The sequence below is a fragment of the Galeopterus variegatus genome, unplaced genomic scaffold (assembly GCF_000696425.1).
Source record: "Galeopterus variegatus unplaced genomic scaffold, G_variegatus-3.0.2 Scaffold2944, whole genome shotgun sequence".
In the NCBI taxonomy this organism is placed as follows: Eukaryota; Metazoa; Chordata; class Mammalia; order Dermoptera; family Cynocephalidae; genus Galeopterus; species Galeopterus variegatus.
In genome coordinates, this window is record NW_007729055.1 from 33,927 (window position 1) to 60,580 (window position 26,654).

The 26,654-nt window shown below is 42.1% G+C and overlaps 1 protein-coding gene across 1 annotated transcript in view; it reads right to left on the bottom strand.

The window, feature by feature from the left end:
* ANTXR1 (anthrax toxin receptor 1) overlaps positions 1–26,654 on the bottom strand; it is a gene marked incomplete at both ends in the record, with an annotated part of 224,880 nt that overhangs the window by 2,645 nt on the left and 195,581 nt on the right. The window contains one exon of the mRNA XM_008583503.1: positions 23–112. Coding sequence (XP_008581725.1) covers positions 23–112 — 90 coding nt within the window. The remainder of the gene's footprint in view (positions 1–22; positions 113–26,654) is intronic.

The following is a 26,654-nucleotide window of genomic DNA, read 5'->3' on the forward strand; positions in this document are numbered from 1 at the left end:
GTGGGGGGGTGTAGATGGGGGCAGGAGGTGGCGAGGTGGTGTGGTAGGCGTTGTTGAGGGGGTACTTGGCCGGCTGGTTGTTCTTGACTCTGGTGAAGTTGATACAGCGCCCCTGGAAGAGAATCAGAGGAGATGTGAGTGATGGCTGTGCAACTGAGCAGGTGGGGAGTGTGGTGGGTGGCTTCAAAGAGTGTCACGGAAAGTGGACATGCTGTTGGTGACAATGCTCCACTGGCATACCCGACAACAAATTAGCTCCCTGTTTCCTTGTCCTGGGCTGGCTGTGTCGCAAAACAGTTTGTTAACATTCATTTAACAATTCTCTCGAGGGAGAGGAAGGGAAGGGAACTGACCTTAATTGGACGCGCAGTTCCAGCCAGGTACACAGGTCTCGAATTTAATCTCCTCAACAGCCTTGCCAGACAGGTAATATTATTATCAGGTGTTCCATTTCATAGGTGGGGAAATCGAGGATCAGAAAAGTGAAGTCACTTTCCCAAGGTCACACAACTAGGAAGAGGTGGGGTTAGTCATTCTAACCCCAAATAGACTTCAGGACCTCTATTCTTCCTGCTATACTGCATTGCCTTCTTTGGAGGGGTCCCAAATATTAGAAACAAAGTAAGTTGTTTCAATTCATTTCAATTACACTCCTGGAGGCAGCAAAAGGCTACAACAAGATGTTGTAATTCAAGGGTGGGGAATTAATCTGTGATCTGAGTCATCACGGATGTGGAAATTGGGGCGATCCTCAGAGGCCCCCATGCATTTGTCTCCCTTGTGCCCCTCTTTCCACCTCAGCCACTGGGGCTGGGAAATGAATTACGGAGGAAGCTCTCCCTAGATGAGAAAAGGCAAAAATAGATACAGCTTCCCCCTGCATGCCCCTGCTCCCCCAAAGCTCTGTCATAAACAATCTGTCCCGCCTTGTTCTGGCTGTGGGAGTCCCTCTTCTTCTAGATGCCACCTCACCTGTCCAGGCACCCTTAGGTTCTTAAGAAACACAACCTGGGGACATTTTATAGCCAAGAATGCATCTACCCTGAATTCTTCTTTTTTCCTAACCTTCCTGGAGACTTGACCTGACAATGCAGAGCAGACACCTGGTACTCTGACAGCACCTTCTTGGAAGTCCAGAGTCCAAAGCCAGCCCTAAGCAGCCCTGCCCTCCCTGCCCCCAAGAGATACCCGTCGTGTCAGCAGGCACTCAGAAGCCAACATCCAACACCGAGCTCTGCAAGGGAGGGGAGCACAGGGGCTCTCCTGGCGTGTGAACCCCCTTCACTTTTCCAGTAAGACCTCTCCCCTTGCACGGGCAGGGTAGCGGCCACCCTTGTGGGCTCCTGACCTCCCTCTATTGTGTGTCCCAGCTGCCTGCAGAACCCTTCCTGCCACAGAGCCTGACGGGAAGTGGGACCCACCTCTCTGATGCTGCCTTTCCCTTTCTCCCTCTCCTGCTCGGTTTAACCGTTAGGGACACAGCGCTGCTCTGGGCCTGGCTGCTGTGGGATTGTTCTTGGTCTCACACTCCAGGGTGGGCGCTCATGCTGTGGTGTCCGGCCCGAATGGGGCGTGTCCAGAGAACCCAGACTTTCCCTTTCCAGGCCTTTTGGGGAAGAGCCTGAGGGCAATGGAGAGGGTGAGGCTGTGGAACTTTAGCACCAATTAGCTCTAAGACAAGAGGGAAATATGGTGTGTTATTTGAGATTTGTCTCAGGACTAGTCACAGCAGGGACATGCTGCATGCTTGTTGGACACGATGGGGCTGAGCAAACCTGCCCTCATCTGTGCACACCATGCTCCTGCTCCAAACCATAAATCAAGTCACATTTTCCCTAGTGACTCCAGCCTCCACTTACCCTTTGCTTCCTTAGTTCTCCTCTAGTTCCCATCTATGCCAAGCACTGCAGCCCGCATCCTGCACCGTTTTACCTGTAAATGCCTTGCCTCCCTGTCCAGAGCCTCATGGGGTATTCTGCATGGTAGGGAGACTCTGTCAAAATGGGGTTGTTTGAAGTGACTTAGGAAAAGTAGGGGCTTGGGCAACATTAGCAATGAACTGAAAATTCACTTACAAGACATAGCATTAGCCAGAAAGAATCTTGGCGAGGAAGGGCCAAGCCTGGCTGGATGGTAATTGGTTTAGCAAGGGCAATGCCACATTTAGATGGCAGCGCCCCAGCTCCCCTGCACTTGCATTTTGTGAGATTAAACCAGTACCTGACCTTATCAGGTTCTGATTTGGAGTCCAATAACTGCAGCAATAAGTGACCATCTTCTCATTGCATTGACCAGAACTCCCAGCTTGTGTTCAAGCTTTCAGGCACTAGTTGATTTTGTAACCCAGTATGTATTGTAAGTTCCTGGTTGTCCAAGCAGCCCTTTTTTACAGCTTTATAAATGTAAGCCTTGGTTACAGTTTATTTATGATTCTGGATAAGGCTCTCTCCTTCAAGATGTGAAGGCCCTAATGATTACCATCTGTGATAAGTTCCTGTAATGACAACTCAGAGGTGGGATTTACTGTACTACCTATTCTGACCTTCGTTCTTAGACATGCTAAGTCAGACCAGGAGGCTCAGGAGATTCATTTCCTTTAAAGATGAAGGAAAATTCTGATCCTGGGGAAAAAGCTGCTGGTGCCTGGGGTCGAGTCCCCATCTGGCTCAGATCTGTGGCGCTGGCCACTGGGCTGGGGAAGACAGGGGGCTAATTAATCCAGAAGCCTATTTACTTACTTCATGCAATTGTGACTCCATTATTTTCACCAGAGGCTGTCTCACCCAGAGACAAAATCAGGAGCCCCTTCTACCCATACTTCTGTTCATAACCCATATTACGATTCCCAGATGTTTTCAAGAAGGTCTGGAAGGATCCACAGAATAAAAGATGATCTCACATTTGTCGGCTGGAGATGGGATGAAGGCGGGGAGTGAGGTGTGGAGAAAGCACTCCCTAGGTCACCCCTCTAGCTGCTGACGCTGCATCTTGGCCAGAGCAGCAGAGGGATGGGGGTAGGGTGGGTAGAGGGAGAGGCAAGGAGTCCCCTTCCTATGGTCAGTAACATCAAGGGGTGCTCTCACAGTCACCTGGGCCAGAGCACTGGGCTTTGTTTCATCACAGACCCCCAGTATATTAGAGCTGAGCACCAAAGCCCAGTGCTCTCCTAAGCAGCTAGAGGGAAAGGGACAAGCTCACAGCCTCTGCCTTGCCCCACTGGGGGACACCCACAGTGTGACGTGGGGCAGGAGTGATCACACCACCTGCCAATTACAGACATTATGAGGATTCACTTCACCAGGGATGGTGAAGGACTCTGAACTGTGCCAGGCATATCATGTTTGGTAAATGAAGTTGAGTCTGAAGCTGTCTCTCTGTAGTCAGATAAACAGTTGCTCAGACACAATAATGACCTCGTGAATAATGGCCTTTCTAATGGTAGAAAGGCCAGTAGGAGGTAGTATCAGGTGTTCTGAGTCCATGTTGAGTAAGCTGCAGACTAGAGCTTCTATACTCCACACCTGGCTTTTAGGATAGAATCGGTAAATAAGAAAAAAATGCAGCTTTGGTGTGACCAAAGCAGCCCCCAGAGCCTACCCTTTTGTTACCTCTGATAGGACCTCCCACAGGGCCTAGCACACAGAGTTGGTTGATGATGCAGTTACATGTACTTATCTTCCTAAAAAAGGTGCAGACTCAGCAAATATGAATCCCTGGGGTAATTTACAGTAAGATGCATGGTCTTCATAAGAGGGGTGTGGCCACAAATTAAGTTCTTAAAACCTGGAGCCAGAGATGCCAACACAAACACCATAGCACTTAAACCATATAATTGGCCTAAAGATCAGTTTACACGACATCATTTTTTTTGCTTGCGAGAGGATAATAGAAAGGCCAGATGTTCTCAGTGTCATATATGCCAGCAAATCTGCACCAGTGTTTGCTTAAAAGGTTGCTAGGACTATTGGAGCTCTTTTTTTCATAACACTGGTCTTTGTAACCAGTTTAATTCTCTACAGTATTGTTTTTGGGTGGTTTGATTCAGCCCAAGATTTGGCTTTGACCTCAGTTTACCTCGGCTTCTTCATTTACAAAGTTTGCCAATTATTTTTACACTTTAGCAACAAAATACTCTGATTAAATTCTAAGAAGAAAATGCAGTGGTATTTCCTGCTAAGTGGTGACTTAGCGGGATGCTAGCCAGCTTTTCTTTTAGGATTGAAAATGTCATTTTGACCTTGCTGTGTCCGATTGTGTTGGGAGGATTATTAGAAATGTTTAGGCACATCATCTTCTTCATTTATTATCAAAATCCTATGAGCTAAGTACCATTATCTTCATTGTACAGAAAGGAAACTGAGGCCTCAGACCTATTTAATTAACTTGCCCAGGGAAGCGCAGCCAGTAAGTGGTAGAGTAGGATTAAAGCCTAGTTCTGCTTGCCTTAGGAATTCATCCTCTTTTTACTGTATTATCCTGAATATAGACCCAACATGCAAACAATTTCTTGAAGGACTTGTAAATGGTATCACACAGTGTAGTACTTGGCCATAATCCATCAGCTCTTGACAGCCATCAAGAGATTTTTTCAAAACATAAGTCTGATCAATTCACTCTCTAGCTCAGAATTCTTCAATGGCTCCCCCTCACCTTTAAAATAGAATTCAAACACCTCCAAAGGCATATGCAGTACTTTGAGATTTGGTCCTTGCTTACATCTTTCAGTGAATTTCTTACTCTTTTATTGGAAGATGTCAGCCTGGACCATCCTGAGCCCTCCATGAATATTTATTCAATGCCACGCAGTACTTGTCTCTGAATGTTTCCCAGTGTAAACGCTGCTCCTCAACAGGTTAGTGAGCATTTCTGAGGCAGTGTCAGAGTCTTCCCCTTTTGAACCTAGTGCTGCTATAAAGATCTCAACATTCAAGTTCATGTTGGCGTCCCAAAAGTATTGCTCATACGAGGGTACTTCAAAAAGTTTGTGGAAAAATAGAATGAAAAGATAATGTAAATCTTTCCATGAACTTTTGGAAGACTCCTCGTATACCTGAGGGTCTCTGAGGTGGAGCAGGACTTCTTAGAAAGCTCAGATTTTCCCCACAAGTTGAGATTCTCAGAAGGTCAAGGGTCTGTTTGCATGGCTGTGAGTTTAGGGCTCCTTAGTCACCTCCTTATGGCCTCTTTGGACGTCTTCTAGGCTTTTGGGGGAGGGGTGGCAAGAACTCCTTGGTTTCTACACTCAAAATGTTAACACGTTACCTTTGAAATACTTCTTGGGTTACTATTAATAGATTAAAGGAAATCGTTCCTCAACCCAACCCTTTGTTCAAATTGGTGGCGACACACTCTGAAATGATTAGGGTGTGGTCAGAATGAAAGATCTTGTTGACAAAGTTCTGGCCTTTTCCCAGGTTTGAACTGCAGACGCTGCTGATCCTAGTAGTAGAGTCGGGAAACTGGCATGTGGGGCTGTGGTCTGCCTTGTGGATTGTGTCCAGGAGGCACAGTTCTACCTCTGGTTTTGCCAGGAACTCTCTCCTCGTGAAACTGGGGGGCAAGTTCCTTTCTCTCTATGGGCCTTAGCTTTGTCATCTGTACAATGACATTTTGCACTAGTTAGAGATGTCTAAGGGCAGTTCAGCCCTAGTACTTTATGATTCCATCAAAATTTGTGTTGCTTTGGAACTCTTTACTTGGATACTTTAATCTGAATTTTGGGGGCAGCCCGTTTGCACATCTTTTTATACTACTTAGTTTGGCTAACTCTTAGTATTGTGTATTTTCCAGTTTAGATTCTTAAAAATATTAATAAATTGAAAATTCAAAATGGGAGGCTCTCCCTTCTGCTCAAGCTTTTCTGCAAATCCTGAATTTGGTTTTGAGGGGTGGCAGGGGAGATGTGAGAAGAGGTGTGGGCTGATCGTGTGCAGATGACTTGCCAGTGGTGAGCTCATGTGTGCTGAGTGTTATGAAACATCTGTTTGGGTATCAGGCACGCTCAGTGGAGACAGAGCTGGCCTTTGGAGATGGTTAAAAATATGCCACGGCTCCCACAGATTAAACCAAATAGTTTCCTATGAAGAGAGGTCATCTAAGGAAATTGGATTTCACAGGAAGAGTATTAAAATAATCAGATGGAAAAACTATAACGTATATGCCAAGTTTCCTCTGACAAATACGTTTTCTCTCTGGCATAGTTCTCCCATTGATTGTCTTGTTTGGAGGGCTCTAGATATTTCTCAACTTACAAATGGATTAGGTTTCCAAAGTTTGTTTGGAAGTCAGTTGTTTGGAATTAGGAGGGTAATTCCTAACTTAAATCACTCTTGTAAACGGGGGGTGGTTCTCAGGCTAGACCACAGAAGCTCGCTAGCGTACTGAAGGCAATTGATGTAATCCTGCTGAAGTTGGTGCTCTACTGATGAATTAGACATATGAGCAATGAATGGATGGAGGGCTAGACTGGATGACTTAATAGTGCCTTCTATGATTCTCTTCGTTTGTCAATTCATTTGTGCACGCATCCTTTTGACAAATGTGTTTTGAGTGTTGATTATGTCCTGGATACCTCATAAGATGCTGCAGATGGTGTTGAGTGAGTGCTGAGGCCCCTGCCTTCAAGAAGAGTATAGTCTAGAGGTGGAGACAGACAGTAGTCAAATGATCCCACAGAGAGATGGAACCCAGCAACCATATTTGTGATCTGCGATCCTGACCTTGGTCATAGTTCATCGGACCAGAGATGTACACCTAACCTGAGCTAGGCCAATCAGATTCTCATGACGACAGAGTGACATGCAATCGGTTTGGAACGATCCTTTGAATAGAGCGAATGCGAATGGGAACTGGGGGCACTGCCGCCTTCTGCCACAGCCAGGGAGAAGCAGAGAAAGTTCTGACTCTATCTCCTAACGATTTTTCATACCCATTCACTCTTCCCCACTCTCGCTGTTGCTCACCCTCTATAACTTGGGCCACCGGGTAACTGGTCTTCCTACCTTTGGCCTTTCTCTTTTACATTAATATTTTGATTTCCATATAAAATTTATGTACACATACACACATACCAATAAAAATGTGTATGTAATACACATATATACATGTATGTATGCACATGTATATATAGAGGTATATACAAAATGTACATATACCATATATATTCAATGTGTACATTAAAATTGACACAATGTTATCTTTCCTGCTGAAACCCCTGAACAACTCCTCATCTTCCATAGGATAATATCCAAGCTCCTCAGCACAAACTGGCCCCTGCTCCCCATGCATTTCTCTCTGCTACCCCACTTAGTTTTCTTTCTTTGAACCTTACACTTCAGCTTTGGTCCATCATTTGAAATGGAGCCACCACACTCTGGCTTCTCTTTTGATAGCATTCATTTCAAAGGCCCAATTCTGTGACAGAGACAAAATGGCACAGACACCTGTCCGGCTTCCTTCCCATCCCCCAAGGCTGGAGCCGAGGGCAAAGAGAAGGGCAAAGAGAAGGGCGTGTCATGAGTGGTGATGCTAGGATCCTTCTTGACTTCCCTTTCTCAACCTCAAACTTGCTGTGTTTATAAATCTCGTGTAATAGTCCACCTTTTATGTGCTGTTCGTGGAAAAGGATCCAAGGTCAACCCTTCTAGTTATTTGATTCATTTTGCTGACACATGCACTGGCACGCTCTCCATAATAACTTCTTTGGATGCCAAAACTGAGGGTAAGATGAAAGCACAAAGGAAATATTTGGTAACATGAGGAAACTAGAAAAATGAAGAAAAGGGCAGAAATAAAAATGGCATATCTTTAGTGGGACACGTGTAAACATAAGGTTTGTCAAGAATTACTACTGAGATACGACTTACTTAACAATAAAATCCCCCTTCTTTCATCTGATTACAAAGTTCTATGTTTTCCTTTATGAAAATTTTGGAAAATACTCAAAAAAAGGAAGAAAAAGAGGAATAGATAAGAATTTTAAATGACAGCACTCAGAATTAACATTTTGTGTATATCTTTTCAAAATACATATGCATATGTACTAGCACATATATTTACAAAAATAGTGTCATCCTCAATAAAAGTTTAAAAATAATATATTGTGATCATTTCTCTCTGTCATTTTCAATAGTTGTATAATCTTCCATTACACCAAAGCACCAAATGCAGTTATTAAGTTCTTTATTATGAAAAAAATTAAGAGTCTATATTATTTGTTTCTATTATAAACAGTGCTGTGATAAAACAACCCATAAATAAATTGTTTAAAGTAGAATTGCTGGACAAAGTTTATATACATTTCAACAGTTTTTGATAATATATTGTCAAATTATCTTCTGAAACAGTGCTACTCATTTGCAGTCCCAATACTATTTTATCAGAATTTCTATTTCCCTACACTTTCAATTACAGACATAATTAAAAATTTTGCCAATCTGTCAGAAGGAATTGTATCGTTGTTTTTTTACTTATGAGATTAAATAAATAAATAAATAAATATATATATATATATATATATTTTTTTTTTTTTGTCTTTTTTCGTGTCCGGCAACGGACCGCAACCCTCAGTGTCGCGCCCATACCGGACCAAATAAATATATATATATATATATATTTTTTTTTGTCTTTTTTCGTGTCCGGCAACGGACCGCAACCCTCAGTGTCGCGCCCGTACCGGACCAGGACTGGCAATGGGATTGCAACCCTCGGTGCTGCGCCCACCCCTCGCTCAGCCAGTGAGTGGGAACCGGTCTGTATGTGGGATCCGAACCCTCAGCGGGAGCGCCGCCACGCTCCCAAGCGGCGCACTGTAGCAGTGCGCCACCGGGCCAGCCTAAATATATTTATATTAGTTCTTTGTATTTCACCTTTAACCACTTGCCTGTTTCATGTATCTTGCCCACTTCTCTACTGAGGTTTTAATCTTTTCTTATGGATTTGTAAGAGCTCTTTATAGAGTAGTGGTGAAACCTTGGTTATGTAAGCTATTTTTTCTTTCGTTTGTAATTTGCCTTTTAATTTTGCTTATGGTATTTTTTGATGTACAGAAGTTAAATATTTTTATGTGGGTGGCTGATTATATCAATCCAAAGAGTCTGTTTTTCAACTGATTTAATGCCAGCCTTATTACATAGCAAATTCTCATTAGTTCTTTCATTTATTTCTAGAATCTTTGTTCCATTTCTCTGATGTATTTGTCTATATCAATAGCAGCAGAGTTTCAATGATTATACTTTCACAATATACAAGTATTTTAATATCGGTACTATAAGTATACCTTTATAATTTTTCCTTTTAAGATTATCTGCACTATATTCACCTGTTCATTCTTCTACTTTGATTATTTAGAATAATGCAATTCATAAATTAAGTTGGGGAAAATGAGCTTTTATGCTGTTATGTTTTCTCATCCATAAATAGGACATTCAAAGAAAGATTGATGGTTTTCTTTATAAGGTCTAGCCTACTTTTAATTATTAATCCCTAGATTCCTTTTATTGTTGCTATTGTAAAGTTTAATTTTTCTCTATTTTAGTATTCCAGTCTTAGAATACAAGGGTACCTCAAAAAGTTCATGGCAAAATAGAATTAAAAGATAATATGAATATTTTCATAAACTTTTTGAAGTACCCTTGTATTTATTTTGTATCTGAATATTTTACTGAATTCTCTTATAGTTTTTCTGTTAAGATAATTTAGTCTTTTCATTTCTAATGTTAATGCTTACCTCATTACTTTTCTTGTCTTACTACATAGGTTAAAATGTCTAAAATATTGTTAACAGATGTCAGGTGTTAGTCTTTTATGGAAATGTGTTTAGTAGTTCACAGAGCAGTTTAGATATCCTTACTTGTTAAAATATCAAATAACCTATTGACAGATATTTTTATTCATATTAAGGAATAATTTCCTATTCATAGTTCATAGTTTTAAAAAGTAATATTTTTAAATTTATCAAATATCTTTTTGGTATCAATACAGATTATTGTATTGTTTCTCTATTTTGACCTACTGATGTAATACATTTTATATATATTTTTTTCTGATAAAAATTATCTGTACATTTCTTAAATAAACTTTGGAGGGGTTCTGGAATCAACTGTCAATCTTTGATTTAGGCTTTTTGCTTTAAATTTCATAGGTGAGATTGGCCATTTTTCTTTTGTTGTGTGCTATTTGGTCATCAAAGTTATGTTAACTACACAAAATAAATTAGGAAGATTTTCATCTTCTTATATGTTCTGTATTTCTGAAATAGCATAAGAATTACTAGTCCATTGAAAGCATGAGAGAATTCTCTCCAAAACTTTCTGAATATGCTGTTTTTGTAGAGTGCAGTTCTTTGATACCTTTAAAAGTTTTTGCCACAGGTACTGACCTATTCAGTATCTCTTCTTGAGTCCATTCCTATAATTTATCCTTTCTTAGAAAATAATCCATCTCATCAAGACTTTTAAAGCATTTGCATAGATTTGTACTTTGTATACAGGAAATTCTTACAGGTAAAAAAAATCTCCTTATTTGTGGTGATACCTTTTTGTCATTCCTAATATACATTTTTTACATGTTCTGACTTTTAAAAAAATTTATCCTTCAGAGTCATTAATGATATTGGTATTTCCAAATAAATTTTTAAAGATTTATTTCTCAGTTCTATGGATTTTGCTTTGTTTTCATTAATTTGTTCTTAATTCACAGATTCCTTGTTTCTACTTTGTGCAGATTTACTTAATATTCTTTTCTAAGTTTTAACTGATGCTTACCTCATTTGTTTTCATTCTTTTCTTGTTTAATAATGAAAGAATTTAAGGCTATAATTTTTCCAAATCCCACAAGTTTTTATTGTAGTGTTCCAGTTGTCATTATTTTTTAGAATCCCGGTAAATTGCAGTTTTGATTTCCTCTTGGACCCAACAGTAATTTATGAGAGTGTTTTAAAACTTCTAAATGTTTTTTTAAAACAAAAGTTTAATCCCTTATTGCTAAATTCCATCTTTTTCTTTTCTTTTTGTGGTATGGTGGGAAAATGTGGACTGTAAAAATTATACTTTCTCTTTTTTTCAGGTTTACTTTGTGGCCTAAGTTATAGTCAATTTTTACGAATTTAAAAAATAATGTGAATTCTCTATTTCAAGGGAGCTGTTAAATAACTATCCATTCATCATCATTTTTGATTAGATTTGTTAAAGCCTCAATACCTTTTATTTATTTATTTTTTTCTGCTTGATCTATTGAAGTTTAATAGTGGTGTGGGTTTATTATTTTTTTCCTCCAATATTTTATATAATATTTTCTCAAATTTTACTTTGCAGATTCAGTCACTGGACCACCCAAGAGTAGCAGGGAGGAGAGCTGTCTTAAGGCCATCTGGACAGAGAGAATTTCTTCTGTTCCATAGAATTCTTACTTCCTGTTTGTGGAGGAGGCAACTTACAAAGATGGCTGCCATCAATTCCTTCCCTCCTGTATGCACGTGACACTCCCCCATGGTGAGGAGGAGTTTATGCCTCTACTCCCTTGAATCTGAGTTGGCTTGTGATAACTCTGAATAATGGAATATGATAGAAGTGATGTTGTGCTAGCTTTGAGAATGACTCTAAGAGGTCTGGAAATTTCTGTTTCCTCTTTTTGGTGCCCTGAGCCTTCATGTAAGAAGTCCAGGTGACTCTACTGTAGAGAGAGGCCATGTGGAGGAACACTAAAGGACAGACAGGAAAGTGTAGAACAATTTCTGTTTCCTCTTTTTGGTGCCCTGAGCCTTCATGTAAGAAGTCCAGGCGACTCTACTGTAGAGAGAGGCCATGTGGAGGAACACTAAAGGACAGACAGGAAAGTGTAGAAGCCCTCTTGGATGTTTAGCCCAATTAACCTTCCAATGACTCCAGCCCCAGCCTCCATCTGACTGCAACTTCATGAGAGACCCCAAATGAGAAGCAGCCAGCTGAGCGCAGTCAACCCATCGAAATGTGAGAAAAAATAGCAAATTAGGGTTTACGTCACTATGTTTTAGAATGGTTTGTTTTGGAACAATAGTGAAACAAATAGCAACCCCTCTCTTGGCCTAGTAGGGTCATTCATGTTTTGTGGAAGCTAAGTATAGGCGTCGTTGTGGGTTTCCTTTTTTCTTGGGCTCTGAACTCGGCTCCCTTCCCAAGGGTGCTGCTAAGGATCCAGCTCTGTGCTCTACTCATTGCATGACTGGCTAGGACTTTATGCCACTAGAATCCAAGGGCCCCATGAGAAAGATAAAGTCACTGGATGAGAGAACAATGAGAGAGCCCCAAAGGCAACCACCACAAATTCCCCTTTCTGTTCTCTTGATATTACCCTGTCCTGTTCATTTTGAAATATAGGCTGTTATGGTGATAAGAAGAAGCTGAAGTGAGAGAGGATTGAGAAAGATGCTGCAATATTGAGAGTGTGCCTATTTACACATTTGTGCAAGCTTACTTGTGTAAGCTGGACCTGCGATGTTCTATCACCTACACTCATGCTGCCAGTAGGTAGCTCAAGGTTGAAAAGTCTCCCTTGATCCTGCAGTCAGGTGAATACATATATTCAAATTGCCATTTTGATCTAAAAGTCTTGAAAAGTATTTTAATAAATACTTCAGCAGAGAAGAAACACAGTAAGATAAAGTAGTCTTGTCACCTAAATGAAGATAGATTAACTCTGTACTAAGGTTATATGAAGGCTGCTGCTGAGTGCCCATGTCCAACTTATGCCTAAAGGTACAATTAATTACTTGTCATACAAATGAATCAATCCAAGTTGAAAAGGACTCACTCTGATGGCCTCCGAGGAAGGTCAATAAGCTGCTGTAGCCAACTAAGATGAGAACTTACTGGATGACATAAAGAATTGTTTAAAATAAAACCCCCCTCTGATGCTTAAATTGTCTCTTTAAATCTCACCGTTATACAAAAAACCATGGCATGTTATATGGAGGTATTTCAAAAGGTTCGTGGAAAAGTAGAATTAAAAGACAATATAAATCTTTCCATGAACCTTTTGAAATACCCCAGTATTTGTACCTGTTTAGTTTGGATGAATCTCAAAAAAAAAAAAAAAAAGAAAGAAAAAGAAAAAGGAAAAGGAAAAGGAAAAAATTAGGTTGGAGAAGGGAGGTAAGGAGATCATGGAAAAGTGATCAGGTGGCCAAAGTGCTGTCATTAAACAGGTGCTGGCTGTAAAAATTCAGGCCTTTCAGGGTAGCAAGACAGAGACTTATGCAGAGAAACCATGGATAATACACTTCAGAGGTGGATTAAGTTGATTTGTTGGTTCAAAAAGAAGCAAATTGTGCTACGGTTTGACCCAGTGTGGCACACCCTGAGTATTGTTTCTTAACTTTGCTCTTCTAAAAACCAGCTATTGTTGCTGACCATCTTCTCTGCATGGTGGCATCAAGTCTTATGTATGCTCCAGGGGTCCTGCCAAGCAGTGTAGCAATTGCTTCTCCAAAGAGCCTGGTTTTAATCGACATTTTGGATGTATCTCAGTTATACTGTTGCTTTAATGCACTTTTCTAAGATTAAAAAAAAACACTGTGGCATGGTCATGCTGAGTGAGTGAAAATCTGACCCAGGATGAACTAATTTTATTCAGAGCCTTCCTCTTCTCCCTTTCTGTCTCTCTCCATTAACAATCTTGAGGATATTTTTCCTGCCCTCATCCATGCCCCCAGTTAAATGACTCTAACTACTTAAAACCTCCATTAGTGTAGTCTTTCTATTTATTATTTTATTTATGTTGAGGTATTTGCTTTAAAAAATTGGTGCCAGAAGATAAACTGACTGAGATTGCTTGGCCAAGAGCATTATTTAGCTTGGATGTAAAAATGTAAAATTATGAAATTACTTGTTCATCTGGTGCACAGCTCCAATCTCATCCTGCTCTGCAGATACAAGCTCATGTATGAAGGTCAGTTTTCTTCTTTTGCACAATGTAAGGAACGCCATCTTCAGGATGAGTTCTTTTTCTATGCCTGTAGCTGTCAAAATGCTTTCCCCCAAGTGGAGGGAATATTAATCAAAAAAGCAAAACAAAACAATTTTGCCTTTGTGATTTCTGTATTGTTGCCAGTGAGTGGCACTGTTACGGACTGAATGTATGTCTCCCCAAATTCATATGTTGAAACCGAAACACCCAAGGGGATGGTATCTGGAGATGGGGCCTTTGGGAGGCAATTAGGGTTAGATGAGGTCATGAGGGTGGGGCCCTCATGATAGGATTAGTGCCCTTTTAAGAAGAGATACCAGAGAGCTTGCTCTCTTTCTCCATGTGCCATATGAGGGCCCTAACTAGAACCCGACCATGCAGGCACCCTGATCTTGGACTTCCAGCCTCCAGAACCATGAGAAAATAAATGTCTGTTGTTTCTGTTGTTTAAGCCATGCAGTCCATTATTTTTTGTTGTGGCAGCGTGAGCAGACTAAGATGGGCACCCTAAATGGCATGTGTCCGCTGAGCTCTCAGCACCTCTCACATGCACCGTTTTCCAATCCCATGACCTTGTACACTGGCCAAGCTCCTTACTCGTATGTACTCATTTGGGGGACCAGTTGCTTTTCGTGAGGTGAAACGTTTCATGCTGATCACATCCACCATTCACTGAGTACTTGCGCTGTGCCAGGCTTGATACTAGCTGCTTTATATACATCATCTCATTTTGTCCTCCTAAGGGACCAGTTGCTTTTCGTGAGGTGAAACGTTTCATGCTGATCACATCCACCATTCACTGAGTGCTTGCGCTGTGCCAGGCTTGATACTAGCTGCTTTATATACATCATCTCATTTTGTCCTCCTAGCAGCACTGTTGGTTAATATTATCATCCTCATTCAAAAATGTAGAAACAGGCTCAGAAAGGCTAAGTAATTTGCCCAGCGTATCTCTGTAAGTGAGTGACTTAACTCCAGATCTATTTAAACTCTGTGCTCTTTCTTTTGAGCAACATGTGCTTTTAGATTGGAACGAATCTAGGGCAGAATGGATCAAGAAGCACAGCCATTGAATAGAGTTGGCCACCAGTAACATGACACATTTGAGAATCCGCTTTGAGTCCCACGATTCTCTTGCAGCTTTCCATGTCTCTATTTCTTCTTTCCTCAGAATTTCAGTGCCCTCTGGCTACCTTTACTAGAGAAAGGCCCTGTATATCTCTGTCCCTCCACACAATCAAACTTGCTTGTTCTGTGTGCTGCTCCCTTGCAATCCTTTTATGTGCTTTCTAAGTGACAAATGTCTAATCTGATCCATGAGCTGGGTCCAGTATGGGGGTTTATTTCTTAATAGGCCCTATCTTTCCATAGACACAAAAACATACTGTGACAGAGATGGATAATTGTCTCCCATATACATTTTTCTTCCTTCAGTAACAGAACCCCTGAATTACCCTGGGCATGTGACCATCTAGTAGTGACTGCATTTCCTAGCCTCCTTTGCATAAGTTCATTCAAGAGGCAGTAAACACTGCAGAAAGACTGGACCTAAGGTGTGCATGAATTGCAGATGGCTGTAGCCTCCTTTCCATAAGGTGTGGCCATGTAACCTATACTCTGGCCGGTTGGATGTGAGCAGAAATGGTATGTACAAATTCTAGCCTGTGCCTTAAAAGGAAGGGGCATACCCTCACTCTTCCATTCTAGGAATATGCAGATGAGGGCCATACTTTAGGGGTGGTGGAGAAATAAGACAGAAGGAGCCTGGGCCCCTGACAGCATGGAGTCACCACATTGACTCTGGACAGCTTAACCCTGGGGGTTACATAGGAGAGAAAAAACATTCTACCTTGTTCAAGCTTCTATTATTTTGGGTTTTTGCTAGATTAGCTGAACCTCAACCTAAATCATGTAACTCAAGAAGGGAACCTTTTGAAGACAATGTTTTGTTCTAAAGGAGTAGGGCCAACACTGGGCATTTGGGGTACGGTAGGAGGCTCTCGTGATCTTCTGGGAACAGGCTGGGCTTTGGGGCGCCTCTTAATTTTGACCATGCAGTTAGCTGCCCACTTCAACCTTAAAGAGGTGATTCCTGCCCAGCTGGCTCCAAGGTGCCTCTTGACTGTTTCCTGGACTTGTCTGCTTTTCAGGTGGAGGCTGCTATGACCTTGCCAGCATGCCTCTCAAATCGAAACTAAAGGAAGACAGTAGTCAAAGCCCTGAAATATCACAGCTGATGTTTGTGATTGGCCAGACAGAGAAATGGAAAATTTATAGCACTCAAAATCTGGAATTAGTTTGGGAGTAAAAAGCATTAGTTTAAGTTATCCAACCTCAAAATTGTTTTCAGGCCTCCACTGGGCCCCAATATTCTTCCTACTTATTATGAGACCACGCAGAGTTGGACTTGAAATGAGACCATGACCATGAAATATCAAAATGCCTCATTTCCAATGTTCAGGAAACACCTCACTAATTCTGGCTGCACTAATTAAACATTTGTAATACGTCTCCCCAGGCTGGGTTGAGCTTATGTTCTGTATAACATGAGAGGAAATGGTTTGTTAGACTCATATTTAGTGAGATTGTGGGAGGAATCTTTAAGAGGAAAGAGAATACACCTTAAATCCTTTGGAAACAGGCAGAATATAAATATAGTAAAGCTTCTGGGAATTATAACCTTATTTATAAATAAAGGATGTTGCTAATTACCAATGAATTTTATTTGTTCATTAAAAGCAGACTCAGTAGAGAGCTCCACTTGGAGAGACCACGAGTGGCATCACCTGCTTCAGTTGTCCTATTTAAATGGTCCCTGCTGGTTACACAAGCCCTTACCAGGATGGCAAAAGTCACTCCAGGTGCTGCCTGGGCCTCTGACTCCAGAATTCTTCTCAGTCTCCTCGCACTGGTTATGTTGCTGCTATCTGGCTTTCAGTATTTCTTTCCTGACCATTGCTTTGGCCCCCAGGCTCTCCCATACCTATGGATTGATGAGAGTTTGGAACTAGCATGACCTTGGTCGCCCCCATGTCCTTCTTCAATTGACTGGCGTTTCACCAGGTCCCACTCCACGGGGAATGGGGATTGGCCTCTTCTGGCAGAGTCACTGGGCCTGCTCACAGAGATCAGCCCTGGAGTGAATTTGGCCAGAGAACCCAGATAAACCCTGTGAATCCTGATAGCCCAGGGAAAAGAAAGGTGACCTCATGCTTAGTAAGAGCAGTCTTTGTTCGGTTTCCAAAGACCCTGCAATGAGTGGGGGTGCCGTGGTTTGGCCCATTTCCCCTTCTGATGCTATGGCTCACCCCCTCCCAGTTCACTGAGGAAGAGGATGCTTGAGGCTGAAAGATGTGGCTGGGGCCAAGGCAAAGGAATGCAGTCGTGAGGCCATGTGGGGACACACCACAATTCTGAACAGCTCACTCTGATTTTCTGGGGGCTTTAGCTGTGAAGTGGTAAAATTACGAATAAGCAAAAAGGCAAACAGCAATAGCAATCCTCCTCCTCTTCTTTATGGTCATCGCAATTCTCACCTGGTCCTTTCATGTTTTCCAGCCTTCTTACTTTGAAGGCCGCAATTTTGTCATATTATTTGATCTAAAAGAAGCTTCTGGAATAGCATCAGACACTTGCTAGGTGTTCGGTAAATAAGCTGCCTGAAGGCGTTGAAGGAACACATTAGGAAGTTGGAGAGGAGCTTGGGGTTTGCGTTGTCAGTTTCTCCAAACTTGTATCTCTTTCTCAGCTCGGCTCTCTCCGTCCCATCTCCTTCTTTGCTCCTCCCCTACCCATGAGGTCAATGCCTCTGGGAGTGAGCTGAGTGGAACTCCAAAACTTCCTTGTCTCGAGACATCCCCCTCTTATTCCCTATACCTGGGGCGTGTCCAGACTACCACCTGGTTGATCCCCTCAACATTAGGGTACCTCTGTGGACATCTCATCGAGACCCCTTTTAAAATGCCAGAATGTTACCCAAGAGGGAAATTCCCTGAACACTGGCACCCAGCAACATGGGGGGGGGGGTCTGTCAGCATAATTATCTATCCTTTTGAGCCAGAGAAAGGGCACTCAGGACTGTTAAATCTGGGAGTTGTGGTGCTCTGGAGAAAGGGACACAGGAAGGTCAAATTTTGATGGGGGCAGGGGAGGCAAAAGGATAAAAGTGTTCAAAGCACTAAAGAGACGGGATGGGAGGGGCTGGCTGGGAGGCTGGCACCTGAGCTCATTCACCCGGGCTGGGAGAACCACAGAAAAAGGAGAAAGGGTGGCACCGAAGATCTGTCCAGGCATCTTCTGACCTGGGCTGATCTTCCCAAATTTGTTCAAGGAGCCCAAGAGAGACTTTTTTAATCTCTAAGGAGATTTCTCTTCATATGTTAATCATGTGGTATAATGTAGACTAATCATAAAGTTTTTAATATTTTAGAAATCCTTTATAAAAGGTAATGGAGTTAAACTCCTCTGCCTCTTGTGGCACTTTCAGGAGCCACAGGTTTAGGTGTTTTGGGATGGAAGAGCAGCTGTGTGGGACCTGCTGTGCAGGATGGTGCCAGAGCATCTGATGGTCTTTTATGTTCTGGTGAAGACAGTGTCTGAGTTAGTGGTGGGGCATGGCAGGAACTTTCTATGGGATGGAAATGTAAACCCATTTCCTGCGCTTTGAAGTAAGGCCTTTACTGGTAGGTAGGGATTTGGGGGGCTAGAGAAAAATAGGAAAGGAAAAAGGTGATAATTAAAGTGAAGAGTAGCACAAGGTACGGTACTTCATTCTTCACATGAACAGAACAGTTTTATGGCCAATTACTGTCTGCGTTACCTTGAGACTACTTTCAAGTGTGTTAATACAATCTTCAGTTAATAGAAGCCAATGGTGATTTCAACTTGCTGCTTTCAAGGAGATTGATAGTCATATGAAGGTACTTCAAAAAATTCATGAAAAAATAAAATTAAAAGATAATGTGAATCTTTCCAAGAACTTTTTTTTTTGTCTTTTGTCTTTTTTCCATGTCCGGCAACGGATCGCAACCCTCAGTGTCGCGCCCGTACCGGACCGGGGACCGGCAACGGGATCGCAGCCCTCGGTGTTGCTCCCGCGCCTCGCTCAGCCAGTGAGCGGGAACCGGTCTGTATGTGGGATCCGAACCCTCGGGCGGGAGCGCTGCCACGCTTCCCAAGCGGCGCACTATCCAGTGCGCCACCGGGCCGGCCCCCAAGAACTTTTTAAAGACCTCTTGTATTAACATTACTTCTTATTTGAGCCTCTGAAATAATTATCATGCATAATCTGACAATTGATAAGGGCAGTGTCTTTCATAGGAATAAAAGGAAAATTTCCAAAGTTTGTATGACTTGAAAGTAACTTCTGAGGAGATCCTATTTATTTTGACCTGCTCATGGCAGGGATGACTCAGAATTTGTACTGATACAGGTCATCTTTCAAAGCCTATTGACACAGTAGCTGGTTTTTTATTACCTTAGATGCTACTCTGTTGGCTGGGGCCCTGGCCATACTGTCAAGTAGACAGCATCCAAACTGGCTGTTGGCAGAACCAGGTGGAGAATAGAACATGGTTTATGTACCAGAGTTTAAAATTAAAAGGCAAAGGGTGGAGGTGTATTTTTGTTCCCCACATACTCAGTGGTTAGCTGAAATTGGGAATATGCCTACATCTGAGATTAAACCAATCGTGTAATTTTTTGCCATTTCCTCCTTTAGGCAATTCATATTTCCCTAGGCTGGGTCTTGTCTGATTTTCAGATACTCTTTCTTTTAACATCTCAGTTTGGTTATTCTGATTTAAAGGATCCAACACACAATGAAAATATTAAAACTTTTTTCACTTGAGGCAAACCTCAAAAATCAGAACAATTTTGGTTATTTTGGTCATAATGACGGTGATGATGATGATGATAATGGTAATGTTTCCTAAGTATTGACTTTCCTTTGAACTAAGCTTCAACAGTGACCTCCCAGTTTGGATTGGCCTTGTTGGAGCTAAAGGAGACAATCTTGAGTCGCTATGCTCACGTATACTGAGTGCTATCCTTCCGATGGCAGCTTTCCTTACACTTCCATTTGTGTAACAATGAAGTAGGAAAACTCAGAACTTTCATCTCCCAGACTGGTTCATTAGTAGGAAGGAAAACTTACCAAATGAAAGAGAAAAGACAATGTGAGGAAGACTGCAGGGGATTTGAACAGGAAATGAGCTAGACGCCCAGGTGACAGGTTGCAGTTGATATTTGGGTGAGAGTGACATAGGAAGTTTCTTCTAATATTACCTAAAGAAGAGGAATTGGCTCTGAGTAAGGCATGGCATTTCCTCTGGTCTGCTCATGTCCAAGTTAGTGGTTACATGAGTCTGTACAACTTTCCTCCCTCTCCGGGCATCCTTGAAGTGATCTTACGTCCTGGGCCATCTTCCAACCTGTGGGGGCCTTCAGAGCAGAAGGGACCTGAGGCCAGCTCAGAGCTGCTATTGGCTGGAGGAGAGCCCTTCCTTTGCTTGTCCACACCGGAACCACAGGGGCTGCAAAGCGTGGAACATGCTGATAGCAAAGAGCTCTGTCTCAAGGCAAATCACAAGGCAGGCGTTCTCTAAACAAAAGGATGCCCCTTTTCTCTCATACCTAAATGTGCATTAAAGAGCACAAGAAAGAGCAGTTATAAAAAGTGACTATAAAATTGTAATTGATGCAAAATGAAACCATACAGAAGGTTCTGGGCTACGCCAAAGTGGTTTACACATCACCAATGTCAGTCTCATAGCTCCAGAAATCTCCTTTCCTTGTGAATGAGGAGGATCCTTTGAGTTTCACATCTTGATATGCTGGGGCTGGGTCTCATGGTCCCCTCTGCAGGAGTCTAAGGACACCTAGATAGTGATGCCTTCCCCTCCAGCACCTTCTTACTCTTCACCCCCTCCTCACCATCCAGTGTCTCCAGGTCATACCCCATCCACTTCTGACCTGCTGTTATTCTGCCAGATAGTAAGTAGCCTCGTAAATAGTCTCTGTGGGAAAAATAGTTTTCTTGGGCTGCTTGCGTATAACGAGAGTTCATTAGTAGTGTTACAGAGAATGACTAACTACAATTTTGCAGTGGGGACAGATAGGGACAATGATGGTTCTGTCACTCTGGAATTAACATCTGGGAAAACATCACTGTCTACTCAAGACCATTGAAGGAATATTGAACACTGGCTTTTTAAACTCTCAATGTTTTTCACTTTTAAAGGTTCAAATCTCGGTCCAGTCTGCCAGAAAACATTACCTCATCATACTTTGTCCCTGGGTAAAGAAAAAAATCATGACCTAAATGAAGATTGAATTTCATACCAAAGCTCTGATTCCAAAATCCTTGGGGGATCATTAGACAAGGAGAATGACAAGACCAGAGAATGGTTGTTAACAATGGTGAGCTTGCAAATGAGTATCCCGGGAGACGGGCCACAGAAGGGAACGTGGTGTTGGGTGAAATACAAGCAGAAGTGACCACCGCAGAGAACCACTGGGTCCCAGTGTGACCAACCACTCACACCTCCTCACTTGGCTTTGAGGTGATGAGCTGGAACACTTTCCCACCCGCCAGGGAGTCTAGCTCAGACATCACAGATCCAGTTCTAAAGACATCCCTTAAAGCTCACATCTGCTTCTTTCTATGTTTCTTAAATTACCACTTCTCTCATTAAATAAAAGCAATTAAGGGCATTAAAAACTTTATGGGTTCTAAAGACATCCCTGAAAGCTCACATCTGCTTCTTTCTCTCGTTTCTTAAATTACCACTTCTCTCATTAAATAAAAGCAATTAAGGGCATTAAAAACTTTATGGAAAAAAAAGTGAAAAAACCCCTTAGGGTCACTATCCCAACACAACCGCTGTTAATATTTGCAAACTATACGTTTATTTCCTCATTTCACCATTTTCACATTTCAATAGATTCCTTATTTTCAGTGATGCAACAGAACCCAAGTTTCTTTTTTCTTTCTTGTTTTTTGTTATTTTTTTTGTAGCGGGGAGGGAAAACTAAGTCCAGGAAAAATTTAGCTGACTGACTGTGAGTCTCTCTTTGATGAGCTATCCCATGGTCAGAACTGAGTCCCCACGAATCCCTTTACTTTATTCCTAGATTCCCCTTTCACTCTCACTCACATTAAAAGTTGAACTATAATATACGGACACGATGGGGCTTTATTTGGAGAAATGAAATAACTTTTCATACTGGCATATGAGCTAATAACCCCCCCCCCAAACCCTGATATCTCCTTATGTAAGATTTTGCTGCATTTTAGATGCATAAAATTGTATAGATACCTTTTGGAAGGTATTTAAGTAGGTCTCAGTGAGAGGTGACTTATTTTGGAGAACAGCCTCCACCTGGTTCTGGTCCTCTGTAATTGGAGGGTCCCTTTACAGCTCAACAGGCGGCTGTTGTAAGTGTGTAGTGTCATTTAAGAACCCCACACTGTTGCAAAAAAAATTTACCTTCCCCTGATCCCACTTCTCAGTGTGTGAATGAATATTGCTTAAGTCTTGTCTGTGGCATTCCATCCATCTCCTCTATTCCTTAAATGATGTTTTGTTTAATAAACATCCATTTTATTAAGATGGTTCATATGAATTGTATTCTCACCAGATATAGAATTTAGAATAAAATCTAATAAAATCACCACATTTAGAATAAAATCACATTTACATTTGAGGTAATGATGATCTCTTTATGAGTCTCAAAACAAACTTGATACAGGGAAAGGAATCATTGGAGCTTAGGGACCTGCAGGGGTCAACTGCTCCATCCTTTAGTGCAGTTGTCAGCTAGGATGGGCCCCCCAACAATCTGCTCAGAGAGAAGACACCGGACCATGTCTTCCACCCACAGTCCACCAGAGGAGAAGCCAACATACTGCATAAATTCCTTCTAAGAAGTGCTTCAACTTAAGCTAAGTTGAAGGCATGGAATATGTGTTTTGAAAAGTTGTTTTAAAGAAATAAACAACAATATATACATGCCTGCATTAAGAGCATTTCTTATAATTTATAATTATTATTTGGTCATGGAATACATGTTTTGAAAAGTCATTTTAAAGAAATAAACAACAATAGATACATACCTGCCTTAAGAGCAATTATCATAATTGACAATTATTATTTGGTCCAAAGAAGCCTTTTATGTCCTATATACAAGCTATAATTTTATTAGTGTCACAGACCTAGAGATTTCAAAGCAATGACTTGTTGCCCCTTTGACAACACATGGGAAAACTCAGTAATTGTTTATTTACCTACGTTTAAGCATTTCTCATCACTCTAGGCACTAATGGTAACATCTGGTAGATGAGGAAACCAACTTTCAGAGGATGACTCTACAACTGTAACTGTTTAATTTTGCCCAGGAAGCTCAAAGTCCAGCACAGCCTTGTCTTATAGATCCCTTTAGTAGCTCTGCATGAAGTGGAGGCCACAGGCATCATTGCTCTCTTACACAGATGGAAAAACTGAGCCAGAGAGGAAGCTTAGGGCACAGCCCCAAGGTTTCTATGCAGCCGTGAGACTGCTTTGGCTCCTTATATAAAAATTTCTGTTAAAAATTTTTGCCTTTTCAGTAGGTGGAACCATCAATAACATAAATGTTAATAACCAAAATAGACTTTAAGTTAGTTGGCCTCTCATTTCTTTAAATCATGGCTCTAGCTCAGTGGATTTAATAAAATGCAAAAAGTGTGTGTGTGTGTGTGTGTGTGTGTGTGTGTTTCTCCTGATGGACATTGGGGTGTTAATGATGTTCAGGGTACTTAAGGTTGAGCCAGTTTCTCTCCGGTAAAAATTTCCTTACAGTGCATTACTTTGGTTTTCAATGGCTAAAAGCCTGTTTAGAAAGACACAGGAAGGGTAGAGATACTTATGGAAGAGCTCAGCATAATAGGAGAGTTTGTGGCCAAGTTCAGAGCTCTAGTCTGGGGCAGCTCCTGCCTCAGATGGTTGACAGGGCACTTTCCACATGTGTACTGGTGACTCCTGCCTGGGAAGAGTACCTGATGCATGGGAGAAGGGAGTCAGGATGCTAAAGAGCACTGGACAAGCTGGAACAATAAGCTAAATTAAACAAGATGGTACTTAGGATGAAAAGCCAGGTCTAACACTTAAGTAAAGAAAATCAATTGAAGAGGCCCAACTGATAGAACACGGGGGACCCTGGCCCAGGGTCAGCCTGTGTGAAGAGAATCTGGAGGTTTCAGGTTGACTGGTCAACATGAGGTGTGTGACGTGACGGCCCAGGGAAAGAAAAGGGCTTCTTAGGCCACATTGCGAGGTCAGTGTCCATCTCTCAGGTGACCAGCCTGCTCCCTTCTGACCTTTGTTTCTGAAATCACACCTGCCGAGGCACTGGGGACACCTTGGTCCAGAGGGCTTTGGACAAACTGGAAATCTTCCCAGGAGAAGGACTTGTTCATAAACATCACCTGGGCTACTTGCTAAAAATAGATGCTAAAGCCCCACCCTGCACCTACTGAATCAGGATTACCAAGAGAATCTATCATTTTAATATACACTGAAAGTGGTTCTTATCATCAGAGAGGTTTGTGATCTGCGAAGGCAATGAATTTGTTAAGTATATGGCATAGTGCCTGGCTCATGGGGAAGAACCAATTATCAGCAACACGAAAAACGGTGAATGAATGAAAGGACAAGACCTACTCTTAGCCAGTTGGTTAAGGGAGAGGAATACCCTAATTTTCATCAATGGTGTGTGGGTGTGGGTATGTTTCTCCTTCTGGTGGACACTGGGGTGTTAACTAGGTTCAAATTCCTCAAGTCAAAGGGATTAACTTTTCCCCTTTCGGGGAATTTCTGACTGGTAGGTTGGGGAGATGTTTACGCACAGAGAAGTTTTTCTAATCACAGCAAGGGCCTATAGCCTATTTTGCTTATGCATACTCTGAATAAACCCCAAATCTAATAGTAAGACAGCCAGAACCCTGATAAGAAATCTGAGGATTTCTTCCCAATAAGCGGCTGGCTCTCGGAAAAGCTGCCCACCCCGGGTGAATGAGGAAGTTGTGATCTTAGGTCTTATTGCTGTTTATGATTCTTTTAAGCATTAATTAAGCCCATGAAGTAATAATAAAAAAAAATCTCTACATCATAGCCATTAGCAAAACTAAGAATGGGTTTCCTGATGTCAAAAGAGAGCAGCTATTAAGGCTCCTGAATTGTTTTAATTGGATCTGGGCCTTTCAGACCAAAGTGAACCATTTATATTCTCCAGCCTTTGGAACCATTTATATTCTTTCTGCCTGAGGGCCCCCACCCCAATTAAGTGGTGAGTCTAGGTGGGGCAGGGATATTTAATAGGTCTTTGGTTTTCTGTAAGTCTCTTATTAATGCTGTAAGTTACAGCGGCCAGATACTCTGGGCTGAGTTTTACCTTCTGGTGCTGGTTTCCTGGTGGTGGTGATTTTGTTTCCAGTGTGATTTCTGACTCCTGCTGAGAGGTACAGTGTCAAGGCAGGAAGTACTACCCCTCCTGGAACAGCCCCAGGCTCACCCAGACAGGAGTAGGCCCTTTGTGAAAAAGCAACCTGGCAGGGACCCTTTCCCTTCTGGAGGATCTTTCCAGCCGCTTTCTGCTCTTGAGCTACTGAAGTCACTGTCGTATCATCCAGTGAGGATGGCTAAATTCTCCTGAAATTCCTAAGCAGTTAGAATCCATAACTGTCGCATCGAGTTGATTACTTTTAGACCGACAAACACAATGGAATCTCCCTATTGACTTACCCTTGGTATGAAAATATAAAAGGATACATAACTCCCTCATTTTTTTTCCAGAACTCAAAATAAAACTTAAAATTCCCAGCTGTCATTTAGTACTACTGCATTTAGCTCAAGGACTTTTGAGAAATGACCCAGAATGTCTAAAACCCACTGCAGTGGAATCTTGCCAGCTTAATTTTAATCAACAAAGGCATGGGGTGACTTCTCTGCAGTTTTCACGAGTCACATGAAGGCTAGAAGCAGGAGCTGTAATAACCTGTGCCTCTTGAGTTGACATTGTTCTTTTGAGGGGCCTCTCACCCGCTCCTCTGTCTCCTTGAGTGGTCAAGGAGACTACCTGAGTCCCTTGTCCTGAGGTCTCTGGGGGTTAGGAGCTACTCAAAAGAACCTGCAAACAGGTCCCTCGGAACAGTAGCTTCTTCCAGGAACCAGCCTGGGGCCAGTCTTCTAGGACCTTGATCTGACGTGGGAGCAGCAAATTCACAAACCAGGTGACTGAAAGGGGACAGGAATTCTCTCATGATGTCTTCTCCATGGGAATCCAAGCTCTCTAGGGAAGATGGTCTTTCCTGTATACCTCCCAGTGCCTAGAAAAAGAGTTGAAGTGTGTGTGTATGAATATCCCCTCCCACACAGGCCCTCCATCTGGGTCTGCTCCTTGAAGGCCCTGCCCAGCCCTGCCTGCAGTAGTTGATCGGTAAGGTCACTTTCTTATAACAACGGTGATATGCGCCAGCCACGGTGCTAAGCACTTCATGCACAGTATTGTGTTCAATCCCCGCACCTCTCCCAGGAGCGCATTTCACAGGTTCAGAGGGAGTAACTGGCCAAAACCACACGGTGAGCGGTTGCGCTGAGGTTCAAACCTAGCTCCGCGTCAGTGTAAAGTTTCTGTTCTTATACTCATAACTAAACGATCCTGAGTCCTGAATGATG